Source organism: Pristiophorus japonicus, chromosome 4, assembly GCF_044704955.1.
Source record: "Pristiophorus japonicus isolate sPriJap1 chromosome 4, sPriJap1.hap1, whole genome shotgun sequence".
NCBI classification, from domain to species: domain Eukaryota; kingdom Metazoa; phylum Chordata; class Chondrichthyes; family Pristiophoridae; genus Pristiophorus; species Pristiophorus japonicus.
Genome location: NC_091980.1, coordinates 229366547 through 229391389, shown reverse-complemented (window position 1 = coordinate 229391389; position 24843 = coordinate 229366547). Strand labels below are relative to the sequence as shown.

The window sequence follows — 24843 nt, the reverse complement described above, 5'->3', positions numbered from 1 at the left end:
GCATTGGTGAGACCTCACCTGGAGTACTGCGTACAGTTTTGGTCTCCTTATTTGAGGAAGCATATACTTACTTGTATTGGAGGCAGGTCAGAGAAGGTCCACGAGGTTGATTCCTGAGATGAAGGGGTGGTCATATGAAGAAAAGTTGAGTAGGTTGGGCCTATACTCACTGGAGTTAAGAAGAATGAGAGATGATCTTATTGAAACATATAAGGTTCTGAGAGGTCTTGACAAGGTAGATGCAGAGAGGATGTTTCCCCTCATGAAGGGAACCTAAAAATAGGGGGCATAGTTTCAGAATAAGGGGTCACCCATTTAAGTCAGAAATGAGGAGGAATTTCTTTTCAGAGGGTCATGAATCTTTGGAATTCTCTGCCCCAGGGAGCACTGGAGGCTGGATTTTTGAATATATTTAAGATGTAAATAGACAGATTTTTGAATTTTGAAGGGTTATGGGGAGCAGGCGGGGAAGTGGAGTTGAGGTCAGGATCAGATCAGCCATGATCTTATTGATTGGCGGAGCAGGCTCGAGGGGTCAAATGGCCTACTCCTGCTTCTATTTCTTATGTTCTTATGTACAGATACCGAGATCCTCAAAAGAGGAATTGTGGAGCACAAAGCTCTATAAAGGATAAACTGGATTTTGGATTTTATCACCAGAGGTATGTCACGCCAGGTGTCCAAAGGAGAGGCCGGGCTATTCAATTCAAATATTCGTCTCTTGTGCATTTTATTTGTACGTTTATTTGACTGATAGCTCAAGGGACATACTTTTAAAATGTTGCTGGTACAATTATTTCTCAAACTGTCCTATTGATATTGGATAGTCCATCTGAAGCCATCAGAGAGATAAATAGGCCAGAGAGACTCAATGGATGGTCAGCAACTAACTAACAAGAAATGTTAATGTTTAGGTACTTTAGGACCAAAATTGTCCCTCTCCTTATGGCCTGTTACCACCGCAAATCGATCGCTACGCTGCGGAGTGAAATGGCCGGCGACTTTTCGTGTAATGGCCGCTGCTAACCCAATTGCCCTCCTGAGCTTTTACGGCGGTGCCCCGATCCCCCCCCACCGCTCCACTGCTGCGGATGCACCTTAAGCACATCATCACCATGCGCACCACCGATCTAACCCCCCGACGGTAACATTCCCCTCTGAAAATCTTCGGCTTGCCCGGCGGTGCCAAAACAAGCTTTTTCCCGGTGGTCCAGTGAGGCTGTGGCCTTCTGCAATGGCGGTGCGGCTTCCCTTAAAGGGGAGGATGCACTGCTGCTGCCACCATGTTTTTTTTTGTCGGCCGACTGCCATGTCGACCTGACAAATATGCCCCCAGGTTCGGCCGTGCCACCAACAAGGTCTCTTGGGTGCCAGGTGGCTGGACCGGCCAAAACCTTCCCTGGTGAACCAGTGGCCTGAAGTTTAAAAATCGTGGCGGCTCTCCCCTTTAAGTGAAGGGAAGAGCCATGGTGATGTAATCGTGGCAGTCACTCCGCTCCACACCCAACTTCCGCCCCTTCGTTGCTGTCACCGCCACATTTCAGTCCCTCAGGTGTTGTCACCACCCCCATTATGATCGAGTTCCGAATGCATGGAAAAAAACAACAAAGAGCCGAATGTCGCACAAGTGTCGACCTAAACTGCAGTTGAGGTAAAAACCATCGAAACGGGGTGGGAGCACCCCGTTTCGGGCGGGGGGCAGTTTCTACCCCTTTGTGTCCAGTCAAGTTTACATTACAGGTTAGCACAGCAGACAGATCTTGTTATTTTATTCTATTCTCTGAAGATGGATAGTTAAGCCTATAACTACTGTAAATCTACAGTGTCATTTGCTTATCCATTTAATGGTTAATACATTTTTGAGGGCAGTTTACAGCCCAAGTCACAGTCTAGTGAAGTATTAATTAAATGGAATTTACAGCACAGAAACAAGCCATTCAACCTAACTGATCTGTTCTAGTGTTTATACTGTACCCGAGCTTCCTCTCACCCTACATCATCTAACCCTATCAGCATATTCTTCTATTCCTCTCTCCTTCATGAACTCATCTAGCTTCTGCTTAAATTAAGCTGACCATATTTCCCCGTTTTCCGGGAACAGTCCCCGAATTAGGTACTGTGTTCATGTCCCTGGAAGAGTCCCTGGTTCAGAAAACTCGTCCCCGTACAAAGTCTTTGTTTTTTTAATGTACAGAAACCCTGGGTGGGGGGAGAGAAGATAGTCACAGCCCGTACCTGCCTGGTTTGAGCTCAGGAACAGATTCTAGAAGCCAGTTGAATGGAGGCGACGATGATGGCCCCACCTTCCCACACTGCAGCACAGCGAAGAAAATGCCCCATCAACAGCTTGGGCCGCACTGCACTCTGGGGGATTGAGTCACCTGACCTCGTGTTTCGGCCAATAATGACAGGCCGGAGGGCAGAACCTTTAAAATACGCGGGAGAAGTAGAGGGTGCAGCAAGAGCTGGTGGGTGAGTTGATTTACTTTATCTCAGATTAGTATGGTGCATCGTGTTTTTTCTAAACTGATTAAGGCAAGCTCTAAATTCTCTCACTGAGAAGAGGTTTCTAAAACCTTCTGAGACAGAGGGCTTTTCACACCTTGTATGGCAAATCTGAATCTGTTTGGAACAGATTTAAAATTGAGATATGAAACATTAATGTACTTGGGGACATTAAATCTGTTTCTCTCTCCACAGATGCTGTCTGACCAGCTGAATATTTCCAGCATTTCAGGTTTTTATTTCAGATTTCCAGCATCTGTAGTATGTTGTATTAATGATGTCTTAAGTCTTACTGTAACTCTTACCTCGATTTGGGTCGACACTTTATGATTCAACGTGTACAATTCCACATTTAACTTATCAAGTTTGTTTCTCTGGTCATTATTTATTGTGTTCTGATGCTGAACTTGTAGGTGTATTTCTGTAAACTAAAATAAAATATTTTTTTTTCAAATGTTACTTTTATTTATATGGAGATTACAAACATGTCAAAATATTAACTGTATGTAAGCATACAGTTGAAAATTAAGGTGACATAGAAACAAGTTCAATGAAACACAAATTTCATTGTGTTCCTATAGAATTTTATGCACTAAACAAGTAGCCTGGAATTTCCTCTGTGGATGCAGCCTGGCAGTTAGACCCAAAAATGCGACGCTTCCTGCACCTATTCTGCCGGTCAAGTTATGCAGAGGGTTGTGGGAGTCTGGAATTCACTGCCTGAAAGAGTGGCAGAGGCAGAAACCCTCACCCCATTTAAAAAGTACTTGGATGTGCATTTGGAATGCCGTAACCTGCACGGGTACGGACCTAGAGCTAGAAAGTGGGATTAGGCTGGATAGTCTCTTATTGGCCGGCATGGAAATGATGGGCCAAAATGGCCTCCTTCCGTGCTGTAAACTTCTATGATTCTATGAACTCAGACCATATATTTCTTCTTTAAAATTAAAGTTTCAACTAATTTAACCATCATTCTTGCACATCAGGCACAGTGTGTTTAAGAACCTGCAATGAGAAAGCTTTTTAATTTTCAATGTGACTTATTGTTACACCATAAAAACCCAAAGACAAAAAACACTTAGACTTGCTAACACACCACAAAAATGCCTTTGTTTCCTGTTGCGCCTGAAAATTTGCTCATAATTTGAAGAGGGCCTCGGAACAAGTGCAACCTTAGAAAACTTATGTGCAGGGTTCTGTAACCTAGAGGTGGGCCTTTATTATAGGCGCAGATGTGTTCGGGCAGAGGGAGAAATAGACGATCGTGTAAGATTGAGGAGATTTGGTTGTATTGTAGTTGCTCATATAAACTCACTTACACCCAATCTTTCAAGTTGCGTATTTGATTTGCGCCTAGATCGCGTGCGTCTCTGGGCACAAATGCACAGGAAATTCCAGGCCGTTGACTCTTAATAATTGCATAGCTAAACTCTTTCTTGCATAAAAAGCAATGTTAAAGTGATTTCTGAATTTAACATTGTACCTAAATGTATTTTTGTTAATATATAAATTAATTTCAAAGCGTAAAACAGAATTTAATTTTTTCCTTTAGAACGCAACAGGAAATTACCTTTTCCATCAAGGATTTTTTTTCTATTTCAAACTCTTTTTTTTCCCGCTCCATATCCTCTTTCAAATCTGCATTATCTCTGCTTGTACGAAGAGTTTGCTGTTGAGCATTTCTTATGTTATCATATGTTTCATTCATTGTAATTTGGTGACTGGTTCGCTCTTCCATCAAATTATTCAACAGAGATATAATATCATCATATCGTGCTCCTGCCTTTTGTTGTATAGGGCTGAGAAAAGGAATGATACAAAAAAATATACCGATTGGTTCATCCTAATGTAGTCAATGGTGTGTAGTTTCACTCATCTGTTCATCGCCACACATTGTACCCTTTATCATTCTAAATTCAACATATATCGATACAACGTAATTGCCCAGAATATGCGGTCCTGATAACATAAGAACATAAGAAATAGGAGCAGGAGTAGGCCATTTGGCCCCTCGAGCCTGCTCCACCATTCAATAATTTGCTGATCTGATCATGGATTCAGCTCCATTTCCCTGCCCACTCCCTATAACCCTTTACTCCCTTATCACTCAAAGATCTGTCTATCTCCGCCTTAACTATATTCAATAACCCAGCCTCCACAGCTCTCTGGGGCAGAGAATTCCCAGATTTACAACCCTCAGAAGAAATTTTTTCTCATCTCAATTTTAAATGGGCGGTCCCTTATTTTAAGACTATGTTGCCCAGTTTTAGTTTCCCCTATGAGTGGAAATATCCTCTCTGCATCCACCTTGTCGAGCCCCCCCATTATCTTATAAGTTTCAATAAGATCACCTCTTATTTTTCTGAACGCCAATGAGTATAGGCCAAACCTATTCAAACTATCTTCTTAAGTCAACCTCCTCATCTCTGGAATCAACCTAGTGAACCTTCTCTGAACTGCCTCCAATGCAACTATGTCCTTCCTTAAATACGGAGATCAAAACTGTATGCAGTACTCCAGGTGTGGCCTCACCAATAGTTGCAGCAGGACTTCTCTGCTTTTATAGTCTATCCCCCTTGCAATAAAGGCCAACATTCCATTTGCCTTCCTGATTACTTGCTGTACCTGCATACTAACTTCTTGTGTTTCATGCACAAGGACCCCCAGATCCCTCTCTACTGCAGCACTTTGCAATTTTTCTCCATTTAAATTATAATTTGCTTTTCTATTATTTCTGCCAAAGTGGATAACCTCACATTTTCCCACATTATATTCAATCTGCCAAATTTTTGCCCACTCACTTAGCCTGTCTATATCCCTTTGCAGATTTTTTGTGTCCTCCTCACAATTTGCTTTCCTACCCATCTTTGTATCATCAGAAAACTTGACTGCATTACACTCGGTCCTTTCATCCAAGTCATTAATATAGATTGTAAATAGTTGAAGACCCAGCACCGAGCCCTGCGGCACCCCACTAGTCACTGTTTGCCAACCGGAAACTGACCCATTTATCCTGACTCTCTGTTTTGTGTTAGTTAGCCAATCCCCTATCCATGCTAATATATTACCCCCAACCCCATGAAATGTTATCTTGTGCAATAACCTCTTCTGTGGCACCTTATCAAATGCCTTCTGGAAATCCAAATACACCACATCCACTGGTTCCCCCTTATCCACCCTGCTCGTTACATCCTCAAAGAACTCCGGCAAATTTGTCAAACATGATTTCTCTTTCATAAAATCATGCTGACTCTGCTTGATTGAATTATGCTTTTCCAAATGTCCCGCAACTGCTTCTTTAATAATGGACTCCAGCATTTTCCCAACGACAGATGTTAGGCTAACTAGTCTATAGTTTCCTGCTTTTTGTCTGCCTCCTTTTTTAAATAGGGGCGTTGCATTTGAGGTTTTCCAATCTGCTGGCACCGCTCCAGAATCCAGGGAATTTTGGTAGATTACAACCAATGCATCCACTATCTTTGCAGCCACTTCTCTTAAGAGCTTAGGATGTAAGCCATCAGGTCCAGGGGACTTGTCCGCCTTTAGTCCTATTATTTTACCTGGTACAGGTTGAGCATCCGAAATCCGGAAACCTCGGGACAGAGGCCGTTCCGGATATTTCTGGATTTTGGAACGTCTTTGCCTGGGCCGTGGTAGGTGGGGTCGGGCAGCCGAGATAAGGGGGTGAGTTCAGTCCGCCGAGGTAAGGGGGAGGGGGAGAGTCACGGTCAGGCTGCCGAGGGCCGGGACGAAGTCGCGGCGGGCGAAGTCGCGGCGCAGTCGGGCCAGAGGTCGGGCCGCCGAAGGCCGGGGCAAGGTCAGGCAGGGATGAGGTCGTGCCGCCGAGGGCCGGGGAAGTCTGGATTTCGGAAAATTTTCCGGTTTCCGGACAACCCCGCCACAGATCGGCCTGGTGTCCGGATTCCGGAACATTCTGAATTTTGGAACTACGGATTTTGGACACTCAACCTGTACTACTTCATTAGTGGTCGTGATTGTATTAAGTTCCTCCCTCCCTATAGTCCCTTGATTATCCACTATTGGGACGTTTTAAGTATCTTCTACCGTGAAGACTGATACAAAATGACGGCAAACTGGCAGCGCTCGTCGTCATTTTGCCTTTGAAACTGACCGCAACTTCAGGATTTAGTGCATGCGCAGCCTAATGCGGAAATTCTGAAGATGCGGTCTGCCATTCACTGCTTCTTCTCAGGTTGCGCTGTGGACCACCCTTCCCCCCCCACTCCCGTCCCATCCCACAGAGCCGGCAATCAGTGTAATCTCTCAAATCATGGAAACTGAGGAAAACTTCGGCTCTTCTGTGGTAAAAACACTGTAAATGTCCAACTAAAAGTTAGACCCTTTTGGATCAGGTGTAACTGGGGTTTTAACAGCGTACTGACTGCTAAACAAAGCTTATGGCCCTGAAAAACTAATTTTAACTTTGTGGTGTGTCAAATTTATTCATTTTAATAAAAATTCAAGATTTTTAAGAAACTTTAAACATTTGTAAATTTAAGAAAAAAGTTTGTTCATCCTTATTTCAGGTTTACCTTTTCCCCATGTGAGAACCCCAATCTTTGTTTTGCATTTTTTTGAAGTTAGACTTAAAGGAGCCTACCCATTTACTAGTTTGCTTTCTGTGAGAATTCTGCGTTTTGATTGGTTGACACAGCATGTTGACGTCACAGCAGCTCTTCGCTGTGAATCCCCTTAGCTTGCGTTGATTTCAGTTATGCCTTGGAAAACCCGAACCTCTTGCCAGAGATCGCGAGGTCTTTGTGCAAAGCTTAATTTGGGGCCAGCAGCGGACAACTTTGTTTCATCGCTGACCGCAAAGTACGGGCCATTAAATTTGCTATGTATGTTGCACACTTATTTGGGCACCACAGACTAGAAATTCGATTGCACTGTGCCCGTTTTACAGGCATCTAAGAAGCTAATGTTACGGGTGGCATGCATGTGCTTATTCCGCGCCTGAAGTGCGCGCTCGCCATATTGGATCGAGCTGTTCAATGGGCATCCTAAAGGCGTGCCATAAATATTAAAATAAGGGTTTTACTCTTTTTAAAGAACCCTTTTGTGAAATTTGTCTGCCCCTGCATATGAGTCGCTACATGATAAACTTGCTCAGCAAATCATGGCGCTAACAGTCAGCAAGGACCCTGCAGGAATACTATTTAAAAGATCTCATCCACCCCATCGAGGTTAGTTGCTGGTTTATCTTCTTAAGCTGCTGGTTAACTTCTGGGCCTTTGCCTATTTTCTGTATTCCACAAGTGAATTATGATTTCTGGGAACAACTTTGTGCTGGTGCTGGATTGCTTTTGAAACACGTTTATTGTAGTCATGGGTGGTCTGATAGGTCTACCTTTAGGGCTGGAGGAAGAGGTGCAGCAGCAAAGAAAACAGTAGAGTTCAGGAGCAGCTGAGAAAAGGGCACTGCGCAGGAGGCCATATCCATATCGGATCTTTGGGAACACCTCTCATACCTCAACTTCACCAAGGAGCAATATGTGGGGACCTTCACTTCACCAAGGATGCTGTCGGGTAGCTATGACATCTGCTGCAGCCACAATTCGAGCCCCAAACCAGGGCAGAAACAGCACTGCCTGCGTTGTCAAGGTCATCATGGCCCTCAGCATTAATTCAGTAAGATCTTTCCAGGCTGCAGCAGCGATATCAGCGCACGTATGTATCCAGGAGATCACTGAGTCTCTCTATGCCAGGAGGCACACATATGCCACATTCCCAATGGGCAGAGCGAAGCAGGATAAGAAAGCACTAGGCTTTGCCCACATATCAGGTTTTCTCAGGGTCCAAGGTACAAAAAACTGCACCCACATTACCATGTGTGCTCCCCATCAGCAGCCTGGCATATATTTGAATAGAAAGGGATACCACTTCCTGAATGTCCAGCTTGTTTGGCACCAGAGGCATCGCATCATGCAGGTCTGTGCCCGGTTTCTTGGCAGCTGACTTTATTCAACCTACACCAGTCCTCAGTGCTGCCTTTATTCCAATCAGGTTGACAGCTCACAGGCTGGCTACTTGGCAGCAAGGGGTCATCTCTTCTGACATTGCTCATGACTCCTGTCAAGAACCCAGGCACAGATGAAGAGGCAATCTACAAGGAAAACCATACACTGCCATCCAGAAATACAACTGAGCAGACAGTCGGCATGCTAAAACAACGCTTCCGCTGGCTGGACCGTTTCGGAGATTTGTGGTCGTGTGCTGCATAACCTATCTAAACTGAGAGACCAGCCCTTACCACCAGCAAGCAGTGCAGGAGGAGGAAGAAGAGCAGGAGCAGCATCAACCACCAGTGCCCCTAGCTGCCAGAGCTCTGACAGCAACTCATCCAAGAATGCTTCACCTGAACCAAGCTTCCCATTCAAAATACACCAACAGTACCACATACTTATCATTACCATCCTTGCTACTACCATCTGATTGCCTTCCTTCAATACAGCTTTATGGAACTTGCCCTCCTTTGACTACAAATAACACCAACACCACATCCAGAGAAAAAATAATTTTCTCCAACAACTCTATTCCTTATGTACATAACCATTAACAGGAACAATTAAGAATCATACTTGTGCAAACTCCTAATGGCTACAGTTTGGGAGGTGAAAAGCTGCTGAGCTTCCAATGAGGACACTTTAGACAGCAAAGGTGGGCAATCTCGAGCAGCCCTGGGCCTTGAGGGAAGACTGCAGCATCTCAACATGGGACAGGGAAGTCTGGGATTCAGCTGGTTATTTGGCACTGATAAGGGCACTAGTGGAACAGGTAGCAGAGAAGCAGGCATGCTGTCATCCAGGAAGAGGACAGTAGATGCCCCTTCCATAGAACCAAGGTCACTCTAAGAACTGCGCCTCAGCATTCCTACTGCTCTGCTCCAGAACAGAATGAAGGAGTAATGTGATGCTATGATCTGGTGCAGCTGCAACATCACTCATGAAGCTTAACACCATCTAGGACAAAGCAGTCCACTTGATCGGCACTCCATCAATCAGCTTAAATAACCACCCCCTCCACCATCAGCGCACCGTGGCTGCAGTATGTACTATCTACAGAATGCAGTGCAGCAACTCAGCAAAGCTTCTTCAGCAGCATTGGTGCAGAGGAACACCATCACCTCCAAGTTCCTCTTCAAGGAGTGGGGTGGGACATCTGCGCCTGCCGAAAAATATCCCGCCTCCCGGATGTTACCGCCCCCCCCCAAAGAGGACATAATCAAATTTTTCCCCCTATATCTTTTACTTGCAAAACCTAGAGTGTTGTTGAATATGTTGTGCATTGCTATACGATGCATGGTGCTGAACGATGTACCACTATATTGTGCTTACCACAGGGAGGCATTTTCTTTTTCCAACCGGTAGTACTCCTTTTCCAATGATTCAACTTGTTGTGTCATGGTCTCAATTTTGGCCTGTAGTTCTTTCAACTGTGTTGCTTTTGACTCATGGACAGTAGCAACAGCGGCTTTAAAAAAAAAGCAAATGGTTTTAGTGTTTAAGAAAAAGAGTGCATCCCGGTGTAGCACTTATAGAGTCGCTCCTGTCTCTGCAAGAGCACTTCAGCTAGTTCCACTCCTCCTGGTAGCCCCTCATTCCTGGAGCCAATCTCGTAAAACTTTTCAGTACCCTCTCTAGGGCCTTCACATCGTTCCTAAAGTGCTGAACCCTGAATTGGACACTAAACTCCAGTTGAGTAAATCAGTGTCAGAGCAGTGGGAGGGATTCAAGGAGGAGATAGTGAGGGTTCAGAGCAAGTATGTTTCCTTAAAGAGAAAGGGTGGACTAACAAATCTAGAGCCCCCTAGATGTCAAGGGGCATGCAGGGTAGGATAAAGAAAAAAAGGGAGGCTTATGACAGATACCGAGGGTTCAATACTACAGAAACCCTAGAGGAGCACAGAAAGTGTAGGGGTGAAATTAAAAAGGAAATAAGGAAAGCAAAGAGAGCATGAAAAAATCTTGGCAAGTAAAATCAAGGAAAACCCAAAAATATTTTATAAATACATTAAGAGCAAGAGGATAACTACAGAATGAGTAGGGCCTATTAGAGACCATAAAGATAATCTGTATGTGGAGGTGGAAGACGTGGGTATGGTTCAGAATGAATACTTTGCTTCTGTTTTCACAAAAGAGAGGGGACATGCAGACATTGCAATCAGGGAGGAGGAGTGTGAAATATTAGATGAGATAAACATAGCGAGGGAGAAAGTATGAAGGGGTTTAGCAGCTTTGAAAGTGGATATCCCAGGCTGTTAAGAGAGGCAAAAGAGGAAATAGCAGAGGCTCTGACCATCATTTTCAAATCCTCTCTAGCTACAGGTGTGGTGCTGGAGAATTGGAGGACTGCTAACATTGTATCTTTTTTAAAAAGGGAGAAAGGGATAGACCGAGTAATTACAGGCCAGTCAGCCTAACCTCGGTGGTGGGAAAATTATTGGGAAAAATTCTGAAGGACAGAATAAATCTTCATTTAGAAAGACTAGGATTAATGAAGGACAGTCAGCATGGATTTGTTCAGGGAACGTCGTGTCTGACTAGCTTGATTGAATTTTTTTTGAAGTGGTAACAAAGAGAATCGATAAGGTTAGTGCATATGATGTAGTGTATATGGATTTTAGCAAGGCTTTTGATAAGGTCCCATATGGCAGACTGGTCACTAAAGTAAAAGCCCATAGAGCGATAGTGATAGGGGATTCAATTGTAAGGGGAATAGATAGGCGTTTCTAGGGGTTAAGTCATGGCAGGAGAGCTCGGACACGCGTTATGCTCCTGCTGTACCATGTGGAAACTCAGGGACACTTCCAGTGTCCTTGACTACTACCTGTGCGGGAAGTGTATCTGCCTCCAGCTCCTGACGGTCCGCATTGCGGAACTGGAGCTGCTGGTGGATTCACGCTGGAGTATGCACGATGCTGAGAATGATGTGAATAGCACATTTAGTGAGTTGGTCTTACTGCAGGTAAAGGGTACACAGCCAGATAGGGAATGGAAGACCAACAGGAAGAGCAGTGCAAGGAAGGTAGTGCAGGGATCCCCTGCGGTCATCCCCCTGCAAAACAGATACACCGCTTTGGGTACTGTTGAGGAGGATGACTCATCAGGGGAGAGCAGCAGCAGCCAAGTTCATGGCACCGTGGCGGACTCTGCTGCACAGGACGGCAGGAAAAAGAGTGGGAGAGCGATAGTGATAGGGGATTCAATTGTAAGGGGAATAGATAGGCATTTCTGTGGCCGCAACCGAGATTCCAGGATGGTATGTTGCCTCCCTGGTGCAAGGGTCAAGGATGTCTCGGAGCGGGTGCAGGACATTCTAAAAAGGGAAGAACAGCCAGTTGTCGTGGTGCACATTGGTACCAACGACATAGGTAAAAAAAGGGATGAGGTCCTACGAAACGAATTTAAGGAGCTAGGAGCTAAATTAAAAAGTAGGACCTCAAAAGTAGTAATCTCAGGATTGCTACCAGTGCCACGTGTTAGTCAGAGTAAGAATCGCAGGATAGCACAGATGAATACGTGGCTTGAACAGTGGTGCAGCAGGGAGGGATTCAAATTCCTGGGGCATTGGAACCAGTTCTGGGGGAGGTGGGACCAGTACAAACCGGACGGTCTGCACTTGGGCAGGACCGGAACCAATGTCCTAGGGGGAGTGTTTATGAGTGCTGTTGGGGAGGAGTTCAACTAATATGGCAGGGGGATGGGAACCAATGCAGGGAGACAGAGGGAAACAAAAAGGAGAGAAAAACAAAAGACAGAAAGGAGATGAGGAAAAGTGGAGGGCAGAGAAACCCAAGACAAAAAACAAAAAGGGCCACTGTACAGCAAAATTCTAAAAGGACAAAGGGTGTTAAAAAAACAAGCCTGAAGACTTTGTGTCTTAATGCAAGGAGTATCCGTAATAAGGTGGATGAATTAACTGTGCAAATAGATGTTAACAAATATGATGTGATTGGGATTACGGAGACGTGGCTCCAGGATGATCAGGGCTGGAAACTCAACATCCAAGGTTATTCAACATTCAGGAAGGATAGAATAAAAGGAAAAGGAGGTGGGGTAGCATTGCTGGTTAAAGAGGAGATTAATGCAATAGTTAGAATGGACATTAGCTTGGATGATGTGGAATCTATATGGGTAGAGCTGCAGAACACCAAAGGGCAAAAAACGTTATTGGGAGTTGTGTACAGACCTCCAAACAGTAGTAGTGATGTTGGGGAGGGCATCAAACAGGAAATTAGGGGTGCATGCAATAAAGGTGCAGCAGTTATAATGGGTGACTTTAATATGCACATAGATTGGGCTAACCAAACTGGAAGCAATACGGTGGAGGAGGATTTCCTGGAGTGCATAAGGGATGGTTTTTTAGACCAATATGTCGAGGAACCAACTAGGGGGGAGGCCATCTTAGACTGGGTGTTGTGTAACGAGAGAGGATTAATTAGCAATCCCATTGTGCGAGGCCCCTTGGGGAAGAATGACCATAATATGGTGGAATTCTGCATTAGGATGGAGAATGAAACAGTTAATTCAGAGACCAAGGTCCAGAACTTAAAGAAGGGTAACTTTGAAGGTATGAGGCGTGAATTGGCTAGGATTGATTGGCGAATGATACTTAAGGGGTTGACTGTGGATGGGCAATGGCAGACATTTAGAGACCGCATGGATGAACTATAACAATTGTACATTCCTGTCTGTCGTAAAAATAAAAAAGGGAAGGTGGCTCAACCGTGGCTATCAAGGGAAATCAGGGATAGTATTAAAGCCAAGGAAGTGGCATACAAATTGGCCAGAAATAGCAGTGAACCCGGAGATTGGGAGAAATTTAGAACTCAGAAGAGGAGGACAAAGGGTTTGATTAGGGCAGGGAAAATGGAGTACGAGAAGAAGCTTGCAGGGAACATTAAGACGGATTGCAAAAGTTTCCATAGATATGTAAAGAGATAAAGGTTAGTAAAAACAAACGTAGGTCCCCTGCAGTCAGAATCAGGGGAAGTCATAACGGGGAACAAAGAAATGGCGGACCAATTAAATAAGTACTTTGGTTCGGTATTCACTAAGGAAGTCATTAACAACCTTCTGGATATAAGAGGGGTCAGAGGGTCTGGTAAGGAGGAGGAACTGAGGGAAATCCTTGTGTTGGGGAAATTAATGGGATTGAAGGCCGATAAATCCCCAGGGCCTGATGGACTGCATCCCAGAGTACTTAAGGAGGTGGCCTTGGAAATAGCGGATGCATTGACAGTCATTTTCCAACATTCCATTGACTCTGGATCAGTTCCTATCGAGTGGAGAGTAGCCAATGTAACCCCACTTTTTAAAAAAGGAGGGAGAGAGAAAACAGGGAATTATAGACCAGTCAGCCTGACATCGGTAGTGGGTAAGATGATGGAATCAATTATTAAGGATGTCATAGGAGCGCATTTGGAAAGAGGTGACATGATAGGTCCAAGTCAGCATGGATTTGTGAACGGGAATCATGCTTGACAAATCTTCTGGAATTTTTTGAGGATGTTTCCAGTAGAGTGGACAAGGGAGAACCAGTTGATGTGGTGTATTTGGACTTTCAGAAGGCTTTCGACAAGGTCCCACACAAGAGATTAATGTGCAAAGTTAAAGCACATGGGATTGGGGGTAGTGTGCTGACATGGATTGAGAACTGGTTGTCAGACAGGAAGCAAAGAGTAGGAGTAAATGGGTACTTTTCAGAATGGCAGGCAGTGACTAGTGGGGTACCGCAAGGTTCTGTGCTGGGGCCCCAGCTGTTTACACTGTACATTAATGATTTAGACGAGGGGATTAAATGTAGTATCTCCAAATTTGCGGATGACACTAAGTTAGGTGGCAGTGTGAGCTGCGAGGAGGATGCTATGAGGCTGCAGAGCGACTTGGATAGGTTAGGTGAGTGGGCAAGTGCATGGCAGATGAAGTATAATGTGGATAAATGTGAGGTTATCCACTTTGGTGGTAAAAACAGAGACAGACTATTATCTGAATGGTGACAGATTAGGAAAAGGGGAGGTGCAACGAGACCTGGGTGTCATGGTACATCAGTCATTGAAGGTTGGCATGCAGGTACAGCAGGCGGTTAAGAAAGCAAATGACATGTTGGCCTTCATAGCGAGGGGATTTGAGTACAGGGGCAGGGAGATGTTGCTACAGTTGTACAGGGCATTGGTGAGGCCACACCTGGAGTATTGTGTACAGTTTTGGTCTCCTAACCTGAAGAAGGACATTCTTGCTATTGAGGGAGTGCAGCGAAGGTTCACCAGACTGATTCCCGGGATGGCGGGACTGACCTATCAAGAAAGACTGGATCAACTGGGCTTGTATTCACTGGAGTTCAGAAGAATGAGAGGGGACCTCATAGAAACGTTTAAAATTCTGATGGGTTTAGACAGGTTAGATGCAGGAAGAATGTTCCCAATGTTGGGGAAGTCCAGAACCAGGGGTCACAGTCTAAGGATAAGGGGTAAGCCATTTAGGACCGAGATGAGGAGGAACTTCTTCACCCAGCGAGTGGTGAACCTGTGGAATTCTCTACCACAGAAAGTTGTTGAGGCCAATTCACTAAATATATTCAAAAAGGAGTTAGATGTCGTCCTTACTACTAAGGGGATCAAGGGGTATGGTGAGAAAGCAGGAATGAGGTACTGAAGTTGCATGTTCAGCCATGAACTCATTGAATGGCGGTGCAGGCTAGAAGGGCTCCTGCACCTATTTTCTATGTTTCTATGGGATCCAAGGCAAAGTGGCAAGTTGCATCCAAAATTGGCTCAGAAGCAGAAAGCAAAGTGTAATGATGTTTTTGTGACTGGAAGGATGTTTTGAGTGGGGTTCCACAAGGCTCAGTGCTGGGTCCCTTGCTTTTTGTGGAATATATCAATGATTTAGACTTGAATGTAGGGGGTAGGATTAAGAAGTTTACAGATGATACAAAAATTGGATGGGTGGTTGATAATGAAGAAGAAAGCTGTAGACTGCAGGAAGTTATAAATGAACTGGCCAAGTGGGCAGAACATTGGCAAATGGAATTCAATCCAGTGAAGTGTGAGGTAATGCATCTGGGGAGGGTTAATAAGGCAAGGGAATACACATTAAATGGTAGTACACTGAGGAGTGTAGAGGAACAAAGGGACCTTGGAGTGCATGTCCACAGATCCCTGAGGGTAGCAGGCTAGGTAGATAAGGTGGTTAAGAAGGTGTCATGTATTCTACCATCAATGTAACCCATGTATAAACTAACCTAAATTGTACACTGAGAGAAGAAAGACCACTAGGTGGTGAACTTGTGGGAGACACTCCTAATCTGGATGTTCAGGTATAAAAGGGGAAGCTCCACCCACCTTCATCACTTGAGTGCTAGCTAATAAAGGACTGGTCACAGAGTGACCTTCTCTCAAGCATGGGCCTCATGTGCATTTATACTGTATAGTAAGGACATATTAGAAGACATACAGAATACTTGCCTTTATTAGCCAAGGCATAGAATACAAGAGCAGGGAGGTTATGCTTGAATTGTATAAAACACTAGTTAGGCCACAGCTAGAGTACTTCGTGCAGTTCTGGTCACCACATTACAGGAAAGATGTGATTGCAGGAGAAAGAGTACATAGGAGATTTACAAGGGTGTTGGCTGGACTGGAAAATTTTAGTTATGAGGAAAGATTGGATAGGCTGAGTTTGTTTTCTTTGGAACAGAGGAGGCTGAGGGGAGACCTTATTGAGGCGTATAAAATTATGAAGGGCCTGGATAGAATGGATAGGAAGGACCTATTTCCCTTAGCAGAGTGGTCAACAACCAGGGGCATAGATTTAAAGTAATTGGTAGAAGGTTTAGAGGGGATTTTAAGGGGAATTTTTTTCATCCAGAGGGTGGCAGTGGTCTGGAACACTCACCACATTTAAAAAGTACTTGGATGTGCACTTGAAGTGCCGTAACCCACAAGGCTATAGACTAAGTGCTGGAAAGTGGGATTAGGCTGGATAGCTCTTTGTCGACTGGCGTGGACACGATATACTGAAATAGCATCCTTCCGGGCTGTAAATTTCTATGATTCTATGATTCAGGCCGAAATAGTGTTTATAAAGGTTCATCATAACTTCCTTGCTTTTGTACTCTATGCCTCTATTTATGAAGCGCAGGATTCCACATTCTTTTTAAACCGCTTTTCCAACCTTCCCTGCCACCTTCAACAATTTGTGCACATATACCCCCAAGATCTCTCTTTTGATGCACCCCCTTTAGTTTCTATTTCCTCCCCAAAATGTATCACTTCGCACTTTTCTGCATTAAATTTAATCTGCCATGTGTCCACCCATTTCACCTGTCTATGTCCTCTTGAAGTCTATCACCATCCTCCTCACTGTTCACTATATGTTCAAGTTGAAATTGTGCCCTGTACATTCAAGTTTTAGGTGTTACTGTATATCAAGAAAAACAGAGGTCCTAGTACCGACCTCTGGAAAACACCAATGTATACTTTCCTCAAGTACGAAAAACAACTGTTCACAACTCTCTGCTTCCTGTCACTTAGCCAATTTCGTATCCATGCTGCCACTGTCCCTTTTATTCGATGGAGTCGCTGGAGAAATACCATCAACGATGTCTCCACAAGATCCAACAAATCCCCTGGGAGGACAGACGCACCAACATTAGCGTCCTCGACCAGGCCAACATCCCCAGCATTGAAGCATGACCACACTTGATCAGCTCCACTGGGCAGGCCACATTGTTCGCATGCCTGCCAAAGGTGGGCAGCAGAAACGTTACAAGGACACCCTCAAGGCCTCCCTGATAAAGTGCAACATCCCCACTGACACCTGGAGTCCCTGGCCAAAGATCGCCCTAAGTGAAGGAAGTGCATCCGGGAGAGCACTGAGCACTTCGAGTCTCATCGCCAAGAGCATGCAGAAATCAAGCGCAGCTAGCGGAAAGAGCGTGTGGCAAACCAGTCCCACCCACTCCTTCCCTCAACAACTATCTGTCCCATCTGTGACAGAGACTGTGGTTCTCATATTGGACTGTTCAGCCACCTAAGAACTCATTTTAAGAGTGGAAGCAAGTCTTCCTCGATTCCGAGGGACTGCCTATGATGATGATGATATTCCATGGGATTCAACTTTGCTGGCAAGCCTATTATCTGGCACCTTTTCAAACATCTTTTGGAAGTCCATGTGCACTACATCAACCGCATTGTCCTCATCAACCCGCTCGGTTACCTCATCAAAAACCTCGATCAAGTTAGTTAAACATAATTTGCTTTTTAACAAATCCATGATGGCTTTCCTTAATGAATCCACACTTGTCCAAGTAACTTGTAAATTTTGTCCCTGATTATCATTTCTAAAAGCTTCGTATCTACCGAGGTTGAACTGACTGGCCTGTAGTTGCTGGGTTTATCCTTACACCCTTTTTTTGAACAAGATTGTAACATTTGCAATTCTCCAGTCCTCTGGCACCAGCCCCGTATTTAAGGAGGATTGGAAGATTATGGCGAGTACCTCCGCAATTTCCACCTTTACTTCCCTCAACATCCTAGGATGCATCCCACCTGGTCCTGGTGACGTATCTACTTTAACTACATAGCCAGCCTTTCGAGAACCTCCTCTATTAATTTTTATCCCATCCAGTATCTCCACAACCTCCTCTTTCACTATGGCTTTGGCAACATCTTCATCATTGGTAAAGACCGATGCAAAGTACTCATTTAGCTACCCTCTGCCTCCATGCAAAGGTCTCCTTTTTGGTGCCTAATTGACCTCACCCCACCTCTTACTACCCATTTATTATTTATATGCCTATAGAACATTTCTGGATTCCCATTTATGTTAACTGCCAATCTGTTCTCATACTCTCTCTTTGCCCCTCTTATTTCCTTTCTCACTTCCCCTCTGAACTTTCTATATTTAGCCTGGTTCTCACTTGTATTCTCAACTTGACATCTGTCATACCTGCTCTTCTTCTGCTTCATCTTACTCTATCTCTTTCGTCATCCAGGGAACTCTGACTTTGGTTGCCCTACCTTTCCCCCTTGTGGGAATGTACCTCAACTGTACCCGAACCATTTCCTCTTTAAAGGTAGCCCATTGTTCAATTACAGTTTTGCCTGCCAATCTTTAATTCCAATTTACCCGGGCCAGATCCGTTCTCAACCCACTAAAATTGGCTTTCCTTTAATTAAGTATTTTTACTCTAGATTTCTCTCTGTCCTTTTCCATAGCTAATCTAAACCTTATGATACTATGATCACTGCTCCCTAAATGTTCCCCTCCTGACACTTGCTCCACTTGACCCACCTCATTCCCTGAACTAAATCTAGCAACACCTCCTTCCTCGCTGGGCCGGAAAAGTACTGATCAAGGAAGTTCTCCTGAACACACCAGAAATTCTTTCCCTTCTCTGCACTTTACACTATTACTATCCCAGTCTGTATTAGGATAGTTGAAGTCCCCCATTATCACTACTCTATAGTTCTTGCACCTCTCTGTAATTTCCGTGCAAATTTGCTCCTCCATATCCTCCCCACTAGTTGGTGGCCTATAGAATACACATAGTGGTCTAATGGCACCTCTATTGTTTCTTAACTCTAATCAAATAGCTTCTGTCCTTGACCCTTCTAGGACATCCTCTCTCTCCAGCACTGTAACATTCTCCTTAATCAATACTGCTACCCCACCTCCTTTCTTTCCTTTCCAATCTTTCCTGAACACCTTATATCCAGGAATATTTAGCATCCAATCCTGCCCTTTTTGAGCCAGATCTCCATTATCGCCACAACAGCATATTGCCATGTGGCTATTTGCACCTGCAGCTCACCAACCTTATTGCTGCCTTTACACATATGCGCTGTAAACCTATCTTAGATCTTCTTGTATTCTCTTTTAGTCTGACCCCACTTAATACCGTACTAGTTCTTATTCTAGTGCTATCCGTCTCTCCAAATGCTTTGTGCACTTTGTTTCCCCTTTCTAATGCTACAGCCCGGTACGGCCCATCCACGCAGCCGAATTAATTTGAACACTCCCCAACAGCACTAGTAAACCCCCACCCCCATGAGGCTATTGGTCCCGGCTCTGTTGAGGTGTAATCCTGAAATTATGTTTGTATGTGGAAGCAACAGCATTCCTGCCTCCCTACGGAGCCCACTGTTGACTTGGACACATCTGAAATTGAACTGAAAAAATGGCCAATTGCTGCATATATTCCAGCCTGAGAAGTCTCCAAGCATATCGCTATCAATCAAGCCAGACCAAAGGAGACCATCCAGACCTCACCAATTCATTGACGATGCTCCCAGTTCTTCAACTGTGGTAATTATATTATTTCCATAAGCTAAGTTGCATGCGGACACTGTCTGGAAAGATGTTTACTTGGTCAAGCCTGAAACAAAACTATTTGCAATTCTGATCTGGCGTAAAATATATTTTAATATTTAAAGCAATCATTGACAACTAGCTGCATCTACTAACACAGTGACAAAGTTGCATACATTATTATTTCAATAACACGAGGTATTAGCTAACCAAGCTTCATCTGATTAAATTCTGATTCTTGCCTCAGCTCATCCGTGGCTGAAGCCCTAGTCCATGCCTTTGTTACCTCTCGACTTTACTATTCTAATGCACTCCTGGCTGACCTCCCACATTCTACCTTACGTAAACTAGACATGATCCAAAACTCGGCTGCCCATGTCCTAACTCGCACCAAGTCCTGCTCATCCATCACCCCTGTGCTCGCTGACTTACATTGGCTCCCGGCTAAGCAATGCCTCAGTTTCAAAATTCTCATCCTTGATTTCAAATCCCTCCATGGCCTCGCCCCTCCCTATCTCTATAATCTCCTCCAGCCCAACGACCAACCCCCCACCTCCCCCCCCCCCCCGCAAGAGCCTCTAATTCTGCCCTCTTGAGCATCCCTGATTATAATTGCTCAACCATTGGTGACCATGCCTTCTGTTGGCTCGGCCCTAAGCTCTGGAATTTCCTGCCTAAACCTCTCCACCTCTCTTTCCTCCTTTACGACGCTCCTTAAAACCCATCTCTTTCCTGCCCTAATTCTCCTTACGCAGCTCGGTGACAAATTTTTATCTTATAATACTCCTGTGAAGTGCCTTGGAATGTTTCACTATGTTAAAGGTGCGATGCAAATACAAGTTGTTTTTGTTTTCAGGCACTGACAATAGAGTCAGGTCCTCTTCCCCTGAAATTAATTGCTAACTCTAGATGGTATTATGTATTGTTGAGAGTCGCTCCCCCAACACAAAATAATTCCTTTCAGAGCTAAAAATTAATATGAAAAGATATAATAAAAGAATGAATACAACTAACTGGAAAATTTCATCAACTTTGCTTCAAATTTCCACCCCTCCCTCGCCTTCACGTGGTCCATCTTCGATTCTTCCCTTCCTTTCGACTTTTCCATTTCAGGGAATAGGCTGTCAATCAAAATCTACTATAGCCATTGACTCCTACAGCTACTTTAATTACGCTTCCCCTCACCCCCGCTTCTTGTAAGGACTCTATTTCATTCTGAATGCACGAAGCATTCGCAACAAAACAGGTGAATTAATAATGCAGATCGAAATAAATAAGTTTGATCTAATAGCCATTAAGGAGACGTGGTTGCAAAGTGACCAAGGTTGGGAACTAAATATTCCAGGATACTTAACTTTTAGAAGAGATAGACAAAATGGAAAAGAAGGAGGGGTAGCCCTGATAATAAAGGATGGGATAAAAATAGTAGAGAGAAAGGATTAAGCTTGGAAAATCAAGAAGTAGAATCAGTTTGGGTGGAGCTAAGAAACAGCAAAGGGCAAAAAACATTGGTGGGAGTTGTTTATAGGCCCCAAACAGTTGTGGTAATGTAGGGCACAGTATAAATCAGGAATCTAGAGGTGCACGTATCAAAGGTAATACAATAATCATGGGGGACTTTAATCTACATGTAGACTGGGCAAGCCAAATTTGCAGTAATAGCGTGGAAGACGAATTCATGGATTGTATATAAGATGGCTTTCTAGATCAGTATGTGTTGAGGAACCAACGAGGGAGATCTAGTATTGTGCAATGAGAAAGGGTTAATTAATAACCTTGTAGTAAAGGGGCCCTTAGGGAAGAGTGACCATAATATGATAGAATTGTACATTAAGTTTGAAAGTGATTTAGTTAAATCCAAAACTAGGGTCTTAAATCTAAACAAAGGAAACTATGTAAGTATGAGGGGCAAGTTGGCTAAGGTAGATTGGGAAATGACATTAAAAGGTAGCATTTAAAGAATCAATAATTTTTTTATAATAAACATATATTCCTTTAAGGCACAAAAACCCCACAGGAAAAGTGGTCCATCCGTGGCTAACAAGAGAAGTTAAAGATAGTATTAGATCAATGGAAGAGGTGTATAATATTGCGAAAAAGAGCAGTAAGCCTGAGGATTGGGAGAATTTTAGAATTCAGCAAAGGAGGACCAAGAAAGGAAAAATAGAATGAGAGTAAACTAGCGAGAGACATAAAAATAGACTGTAAAAGCTTCTATAGATATATAAAAAGGAAAAGATTAGCAAAAGTAAGACAGGAGAAATTATAATGGTGAATAAGGAAATGGCGGAGAAATTAAACAAATTTTGTGTCTGTCTTCACAAAAGACGACACGAAAAACCTCCCGGAAATTGTGGAGTACCAATAATTTGGCGAGTATGAGGAACTGAAAGAAATTAGTATTAGTAAAAAAATAGTACTGGAGAGATTAATGGGACTGAAAACCAATAAATCCCTTGGACCTGCTGGCCTACATCCTAGGGTTTTGAAAGAGGTGGATATAGAGATAGTGGATGCACTGGTTGTCATCTTCCAAAATTCCATAGATTCTAGAACAGTTCGCACAGATTGGAAGGTAGCTAATGTAACCCCGCTATTTAAGAAAGGAGGGAGAGAGAAAATGGGGAACTACAGACCAGTAAGGCTGACATTAGTAGGGAAAATGCTAGAATCTATTATTAAGAACGTGGTAACAGGGCACTTAGAATATAATAATAGGATTGGGCAGAGTCAATATGGATTTAAGAAAGGGAAATCATGTTTGACAAATCTGTTAAGAATTTTGTGAGGTTGTAACTAGCAGAATAGATAAGGGGGGAGGGAGGGAACCAGTGGATGTGGTGTATTTGGATTTTCAGAAGACATTCGATAAGGTGCCACACAAGAGATTATTGAACAAAATTAGGGCTCATGGGATTGGGGGTAATATACTAGCATGGATTGAGGATTGGTTAACGGACAGAAAACAGAGAGTAGGAATAAACGGGTCATTTTCGGGTTGGCAGCTGTAACTAGTGGGATACCGCAAGGATCGGTGCAGGGGCCCAAGCTATTCACAATCTATATCAATGATTTGGATGAGGGGCCCAAATGTAATATATCCAAGTTTGGTGATGATACAAAGCTTGGTGGGAATGTGGAGAAATGTGGAATTATCCTGGAAAAATAGAAAATAGAAAACAAACAAAATGATTATAGGGCTTGACAGGGTAGATGCAGGGAGGATGTTTCCTCTGACTTGGGCGTCTAGAGCCAGGGGTCACAGTCTCACAATAAGGGGTCAGCCATTTAGGACTGAGATGAGGAGAAATTTCTTCACTCAGAGGGTGGTGAATCTTTGGAATTCTCTACTCCAAAGGGCTGTGGATGCTCAGTCTTTGAGTATATTCAAGAGAAAGATAGATAGATTTTTGGATATTAAGGAAAACAAGGGATATGGGGATAGTGCAGGAAAATGGAGTTGAGGTAGAAGGTCAGCCATGATCTCATTGAATGGCGGAGCAGGCTATAGGTGCTGAATGGCCTACGCCTGCTCCTAATTCTTATGTCTTCCCCAGTTTCTGTTGCATCTGTTCCGATGATGCCACCTTCCACACAAGTGCTTCCGATATGTTTTCCTTTTTCCTCAACCGAGGATTCCCCTCCACTGTGGTTGACAGGGCCCTCCAGTGTCAGTCCTATTTCCCGCACTTCTGCTGTCACCCCTTGCACTCCTTCCCAGAACCACGTTAGCGTCTCCTTGTCCTCACCTTCCACCCCACCAGCCTCCACATTGAACGGATCATCCTCCGCCATTTTCGCCACCTCCAGCGAGATGCCACCACCAAACACATCTTCCCCTCCCCTCCCAATATTCCGAAGGGACCATTCCATCCGTGACATCATGGTCCACTTTTCCATAACCCCCAATATCTGCTCCCCTTTCCACGGTACCTTCCCATGCAAGCGCAGGAGATGCAGCACCTACCCTTTTACATCCTTCCTCTCCACGCTCCAGGGCCCCAAACACTCCTTCCAAGTGAAATAGCAATTTACTTGTACTTTTTTCAATTTTGTATGCTGTATTCGCTGCTCACGATGCAGTCTCCTCTACACTGGGGAGACTAAACATAGATTAGGTGATCGCTTTGCTGAACACCTCCGTTCAGTCTGCACGTGTGGTCCTAAGGTTCCAGTCACTTGCCATTTTAATTCTCTGCCCCATTCCCACTCTGATCTCGGCCTCCTAAACAGTTCCAATGAAGCTCAATGGAAGCTTAAGGAACAGCACCTCATCTTTCGACTAGGCACTTTTACAGCCTTCCAGGCTCAACATTGAAAGTTCAACAATTTCAGATCATAACCACGGCTCCCATTTTATCGGACAGCAGGTGCTGGTAATGATTCTGCTGTTGCCATTTACAGCTCCTCTAGACCCATCTTTTATTTATTTACTTGTCCCATTACCAACTCCTTTTGCCTTGCAATGGCCTAGAAATCCCGGCCTCCCCGGGTCCATATGGCCCCGGAAGGCATTGCAAAAGCCGGTTTTCGGCGTGCAATGCACATGCGCCGAAAACCGGCTTTTCCGATCTGTCAAGCTCTGCCTTGACAGATCCTCCGTATCTCTACAGCCAGGACATTTACATGGGCAAGATTGCGGTATTTACCCATCTCTTGCCCAGCGAATGTCCAGAAAACTCTTGCGCCTGGTAAAAGCAGACACATAGCCTACTTTTACCAGCATAAGGGTTTTAAAATTTACAAAAACATATTAAAATAAAATTTTAAAAACACATTTTAATGTTAAAAATCTTGCCCTCTAGGGTAAGTTGATTTTAAACCATAATTAAAATTATTTTTTTTTTAAATCGGAAAAATATATATATTTTTCTGAGACATTTATTAACTTTAATTTGAATTAATCTTAAATATGTGATGTATTTTTTATTTGTGTTTGGGTGTTGGGGGTGTTTCTCAATGATAATAATGAAAACTCCTACTTACGGAGTTCCTATTATTA

At 43.9% G+C, this 24843-nt stretch overlaps 1 protein-coding gene across 1 annotated transcript in view; it reads right to left on the bottom strand.

Annotated features, from left to right (window-relative positions):
- The window catches only part of ccdc175 (coiled-coil domain containing 175), a 253696-nt gene that overhangs the window by 192518 nt on the left and 36335 nt on the right, over window positions 1-24843 (bottom strand). The window contains exons 4-6 of the mRNA XM_070879130.1: window positions 9864-9999; window positions 4076-4304; window positions 2811-2933 (exon numbers count right to left, since the gene is read on the bottom strand). Coding sequence (XP_070735231.1) covers window positions 2811-2933; window positions 4076-4304; window positions 9864-9999 — 488 coding nt within the window. The remainder of the gene's footprint in view (window positions 1-2810; window positions 2934-4075; window positions 4305-9863; window positions 10000-24843) is intronic.